We start from the raw sequence: 6000 nt of genomic DNA, 5'->3' as shown, positions 1-6000 counted from the left end.
CCTTCCTGTGTGGGTCCTCTGGGGTGGGGTGGGGGTGTGTGGAGGGGTTCTGTGGAAGGGGAAGCACAGAAGAAGAGGGTCACTCCTGGTGGGGGAGGCAAGAGGGACGCACACACACACCAAGAAGGGCGGGGCTTGAGCTCGCCTGGCTGTCTCCCAAAGGGCAGCCCTTGATGGTTACTCCAACTCTGCTCCACTGGGGACTGCTAGATGGGGCCGATCCTGGCTCACGGTTGGCTTAGGTGAAGCTGAACCCACTGGACTCATACCTGGAGCTAAGCCCCTCAGGTGTTGCCTTGATTTTTTTTCCAAGCCACCATTGGCTGGCCTCATGCTACTCAGGAAGCTGATTGGCCAACTCTGGCCTTGGGTTCCCCCACTGATAGAGGAGGAGATGAGGAGGGGGATGGTTGGGAACAGGCCAAAGATGTAAAGCCACAGAGTATTTCGTCGAAACGCTGCTGCAGCTGGAACCCGGTCCCTCTGCTGCTTCACTCCGGTGTGGTGTCTCCTCTGGGTTGAGCAGCCATGCCAGGCACGCGTGTCCCATGGGCTGGCACGCAGGTCCCTCTCCTGAGGGGTGCACTAATGGCAACTTCTCAGGAGAAGCCCACTCAAAGCGCAGAAGGATTTTGGGTTCACTGGAGGACCAGAAGGCCTCCGGGCATTTGCCTTGACGCCTGGAGCTGCAGCCGGTGGGTGTGATGCAGGGATGTCCCTCCTTCAGCCGACCTGTGAGGCGGGGCTGCTCCCTTCGCTTCCTCAAGCTCACCATTTCTGGGGGGCAACGGACTGCCCCGGAGACAAGGTCACAGCTCTGAAATATGGCGAAGGTTGATCTGGCTACCGGATCAGCCAAGCCTTTTGACCCCTTCAGCAGCAGATACTTCAGGGGCTGAAAGCAAGGGACCACCAGGTCCCCCCCTTCCGCCCCAGTGATTTCCACTCTGCCTTAAGCAAGCAGGGCTGCTTTCCACGCAGGAACACCCCCCCACCCCCCGGCTGTGCTGTGCTTGCATTCTCAGTAAGACCGTGGTGCCCAGGAGATGCCATGCGAGCCCCAGCAGAGGTGCCAATGCCAGGCTTTCCAATCCATGAGGCGAGAGCGTTGGGATCAGCAAGGAGCCCAGTGAGGGCACCGGGCAGGCGGTTGTCACTCCTCGTATTTATGGTCCTGAATCAGAGGGGAAGCTGTAATTCAACATATCATCAAGCATCCCTTAGTTTATAATAATTGAATTATTTACTGGCGACCCTGCTAAATGCTGAATGGTATAAATTATTGAGTGACAGATCTGCCACAAAGTTCCCATAAATAAGTAATCCTGTGCCGTCTTAATGTTCTCACTAAATAACTCACTCGGGCTTCTGTCTAAATACCCTCTTGGGAATATTACTCACACGGCTGGCTGGTGAATCGGGCCAGGCCTCCAGCGCTTCCCTCTGAGCATCCCCTCTCCTTGAGGGTCCTTCGCTCTCCCTCTCCCAGTGCTTGGGAATGAGTGGGGGGCTGCCCGCAAACCCCCCCTGGTGAAAAAGCCTGCTCCAGGGGAGGGGCGGATATCAAACACCACAAGCAGGAGATTCCAGAGAAACCCAGCAGCCTTGAAAGTCCAGCCCACCTTCTGGGGAGCAGCCTCTGCACACGGTGAAGGAGCTGGGGATGGCAGTGGGGCAGTCAGGGCCTCCTAGGTGACGCACCCCCAGAGGTGATTTCAGATAGACTGCTCCTGTGCATGGAGGCATCAGCCGTAGTTCCTCAGCCTTGTCATTCACAGATGGAGGGCCCTGGCCACTTTTCCTCAGGGGAACAGGTTTGCCCTATCTCTACCCAGCCGCTGCCCCTCTGCCACCCCCTGAGGTCCTGCATTTGTTCTGCCAGGAGGATAAAAATGTACTTTCCCCTTTTCCCAACATTAATGAAAGCTGCAGCAAGCAGAGGATGCGTAAATAGAGGCACCTGTATAATAAAGCTAAGAGGAATTCCCAAGTGGTTTTATGCCCGCCTGTATTTCACCCGCTGAGCGACGTTGGGCAGGTGAGCCAGGAGGAAAGACTGAAGACATTGAATCCAGATGCCAGCCCCTCCTCCTCCGGCTCCTGCCAGGGAAGGCTGCCGAGGGTCATTTGGATAGAGGACAGAGGCAAACGGCAGCTGCCCCACAACAATAAAGGCCAGGGTAAGTGGGGAAGTGTGAGCTGTCCCTGTGGGCCACTGTCCCTGCCTTCCTGAAAGGCAACGGGGCCCCTCTTGCCCACAACCCTGCCTGTTTTCTTGAAAAGTACTTCTCTGCCATGCCCAGGGAGGCTGCCTTCACCATCTGGACTCCTGGCAGACTCAGCCCTGCCCAAAACTTGCCAAGGAGGCACTGTGTGAATAAGTGGGTCGCCTTTCCCAGCTTCTCTTTGCCTCCTCTGAGAGGAAGGGCTGCTGCAAAGAGCAAGATGGGGCAGAGCCCGCCCACCCCCCGCTCTCTGTTTGTCTGGGTTCTGCTCCCCTCCACAGTCACAAAAAATCCCTTTGCCAAATTGTGCCAAGGAGGCCAATTCCAGATGAAAGGGGCAAAGCATCTGGAGTGCCCAGGGGCCTGGCAGCCGCCACACACAGGATGGTTATGGGATGAGCAGAGACCTTAAGGAGAGAGAGCGCGAGAGCGCAAGGAGCTGAACGTGGCTGTTGCTCCAAGAGGCTGCTAATGAGCCAAGAGCACATGGCTGCTTTGAAACGGGTTTCTGCAGGCTCCGTGGAGATATGAAGCATAGGAGAAACACCATTATGAGTCTTATTATGGTGGTCGCAGAATAGGTAGGGGACTGAGGGTCTCACTCTGTTTAGACTTTCCAGCTCCTGATAGCCATGGGGAAATGATTACTCTGGTGGGTGTTGTTTAGATAAATAAAGCTGACAGATCAGAAGAGGCTGACAAAGAAAAAATCAGTATAAACAAGGCACGTGAGAGGCTGAAGCTACGCGGGATTACCCTCAGGTGCCCCTTCCCAGCCAAGTGGCAGGAGGTTCGACTGGAGGCTCCTTTCACACTGCTAAAGCGTGCTGGGGCATTAAACGCCTCTTAGTAACGGCTGCTAGTCTGAGCGCAAGGAGACTCTCCAGTTCCTCAAACTCAGCTTCGCTGTTTCTTTGCCACTTGCTAAATTCACATCTAGCTTGTTCCAGCTATTGGGTGCAAAAACCTCCGTGCACCCCAGATCCGAGGACCTGGAAACAGCCCATGCTGAGAGGGGTTCAAGTGTGGAAGCCGTCCTCTCTGGATTCAGCTGCAGCCACAGCAGCTGAGCCTCCAGCTCTCCCGCATAGAGCGACATGTGCACAGGGCCAGGTGCCCCCACCTCCCTTGCTCAGCCGCCACTGGTTCCTGCTCACCTCTGAATGGATCCAGAGCTACAGCTAATTGTCTGAAAACAACACGGAGGCTGCCTCCAGGCCCTCTGGAAGTGCAACCAAGAGGAAAGATGGGGAGACCCAGAGTGAACACCTGTGTTTGTGCAAATTAGTGCTCTGGTGTGATCCCCAGCCACAGCCGTGTTTTGCCTTGCAAGCAGGTGTACTATGGACTGCTGTGCTTTTGCAGAAACCTGGCAGGCAGCTGAGTCCATCTATTGACAAGGTGAGGGGGCAGGTCTGCCGGACGGTTGGCTCTGCTGTCTCTTGCCCCTCTCCCCACCAGCTGGGGCCATCACGCACCATTCCGGAGCACCCCTAGGCCTGAGGGGACGGCAGGCATCAGCAAGAACCTCAGACAAGGGTGCCTTTGGGGAGGCCCAGAGAGACTGTTAATGGATTAATTAATTAAAAAGTTAATTACAGCGAGAGGCTGGCTATAGCATGCAAGTGCTGAGGCCGGCTGGAACGTGCCAGCTTTTCCTTCAGATGTCTCACACTGAGCCTCAGCTTCCCTTTTGGTATCTCAGCTCTTGAAGGAGCTCCGTTCAAGCATGCAGGCCAAATTCAACCCTAGTTATTCTGGGGTGCAGGAGCCTCGAGGCCAGGGCCCGACCCCGCGAGGGAGAGCAGTCTTTTTGAGGGCTTGTGGCCACCGGAGGGCGCCAGGGAGCTTCCGAAAAGCGCTTTCCAACTTTGCAGGGAGCAAAAGAACGTGGGAGAAGTTTTTGCACGGATCCCAGACGGTGTGTCCAAAGGGGACGGATGCGCGGGGGGGGGAGTTACGCTTCTCCTTGTCGCTTCCACACCTCTCGCTCGATGCTGAGGGAGAGGCGGGTGTTGTATTGCCACGGAGGCCCAATTCAGCCCTGGCCGAAGCAACTTTGAAAGGCTTCTGGGGGCTGACCAAGGGAGCAGGGGGGAGCCCTTTGGAGCCCCCGGCGGGGACGCGACCAGTTCTGGCCTCGAAGGCCAGAAGGGAGGAGCGCCGGCCAGGGCCCGCAGCCGATCTCCTCCTGGGGAGGCGCTGTGTCCTGTCAGAGCCTTCTAGGCAGCCACAGAGCGAGTTGGGGCGGGGGTGTCCAGATCCTCGGCCTGCTTCCCCACCCCGTTAGCTCGGAGAGCCCACCACAGCCCCGAACCCCGTTTCTCCGCTTAGGGCCGAAGCCTGCTTGGGTCACCCAGCAGGAAGCCCCCGGCGGTACTTCGTGTGGATGGATCCCTTCAAAGGACATTCTAAGCCCGTAGGACGGAAGGCTCGGCTCGGGCCGTCTACTTTGCAGAGCTGCTCGAAGCGCACTGAGTTGACACAGGTCCGACCTCCGGATGTTGAGGGTTCCCCGGCCCATCAGCCGCCGCTCCTCATGCCATCCCGTTAGGCTTCCGAATCAGCCGCGGCAGCAGCTTCCAGCCGGCCGAAACGGTGGGTCGCAGATCAGCCACGCAAACCCGGGCTGGTCCGTGCCGAGGGAGAGGCACTCTGCGCATGTTCAGAAACATCCTGCTATCCTGCAGGTGCGAGGTGGGAGAGGGATGTCAGCGGGCGCAGGATGGGGGAGCCGAAGCCAGCGCCAGCGCCAGCGCCGGCGCAGCCTCTCCCGGGAAGTTGCGGCTTTTGCCTCTGTGCAGCCCCGCCGGGAGGTAAGGGGCGGCCGAGCCCGGGGGGACCGTGCCCGGGAAGGGGTGCGCATCCGGGACAAGCCCGGCAAAGCCGGGAAGCTTCTCTGGGTCTTACGATTTGCTTGGGCTCCTGCGGTGGCGTGAACCCACCCAACGAGGGTGTTGTATAAACGGAGGCTGCCTACAATCTGCCCCCCCCGAATCCTCGCAAGGGGAGACCCTTTGGCCACGGCGGGAGGGGCGCCCCTCGTCAAGCTGGGGAAGGCCGGAGTCTCGGGATCACGTCTGTCTGCCTGCCAGCCGGGGGCTGCGCTGGAAGCGGCGGGAGAGTGTCCCTCTCCCCGCTGCGGCCGCCCTGCCCACTCGCGAGTTCCGACCCGAGCATTGGGCAGCACCGGACTCCCATCCCCATCCCTCAGGGCGCGCGGGCAGCGTGGCTGGCGGCGCAGCGGCATCCCCCAGTCTCCGGACCTCCCTGCGCCCGGCTGGGCCAATCCGGCGCGCGCTCGCTCCCCGGCGACGGTCCCTTCCTCGCTCCTTCCCCCCGCCCGCCCGCCTCCTCCCCCTCCCCCTCCCCCGCCCGCCACCCCAGAGGTTCCTCTCCCGCCTCCTTCCTCCTCCTTCTCCTCCCCTTCGCTGGAAGGAGCAGCGGCGAAGACGGCGCGGGGCGCGCGGGGTAGCAGGAGGCCCCGAGCGGGCGGGCGGGCGAGCGAGCGCCGAAGCCAGCCCCGCCGCGCCGGGAGCGATGCTGCCGTTGCTGGCCGTCTTGTGCGTCTTCTCGGGAGTCGAGGCCGCCTTCGCGCAAGGTAAGCAGCGCCCCGACGGCCGCCCGGAGCCTCTCCCGCCGGCCCTGCCGAGAGAGGGCGCAGCGCTGGTGGGGCGGGAGAGGCGGCGTCCCAGCGCCCGCCCCGTGGCTCCCTTCGCCTCTCGGGCCGGGCAGGGATGGCTCGCTCGCCGGCCGAGGCTTCGTGGCGCGGGAC

The 6000-nt window shown here is 60.3% G+C and overlaps 1 protein-coding gene across 2 annotated transcripts in view; it reads left to right on the top strand.

The window, feature by feature from the left end:
- Nucleotides 1–4678: 4678 nt before the first annotated feature.
- Nucleotides 4679–6000, top strand: part of KIRREL1 (kirre like nephrin family adhesion molecule 1) — a 34381-nt gene continuing 33059 nt past the window's right edge. The window contains exon 1 of one of the 2 annotated variants that reach the window (XM_034424975.2): nt 4679–4823. In XM_034424975.2, the coding sequence (XP_034280866.1) occupies nt 4727–4823 (97 nt within the window). In that variant the 5' untranslated portion in view covers nt 4679–4726. Of the gene's footprint in view, nt 4824–5643; nt 5827–6000 lie in introns of those variants that run through there. The other variant, XM_034424977.3, reaches the window with a different exon arrangement.

Source organism: Pantherophis guttatus, chromosome 18, assembly GCF_059756535.1.
Source record: "Pantherophis guttatus breed Tessera chromosome 18, ASM5975653v1, whole genome shotgun sequence".
Lineage (NCBI taxonomy): Eukaryota > Metazoa > Chordata > Lepidosauria > Squamata > Colubridae > Pantherophis > Pantherophis guttatus.
Note: the sequence above shows the minus strand (reverse complement) of the source record. Positions and strands in the feature narration are given on the sequence as shown.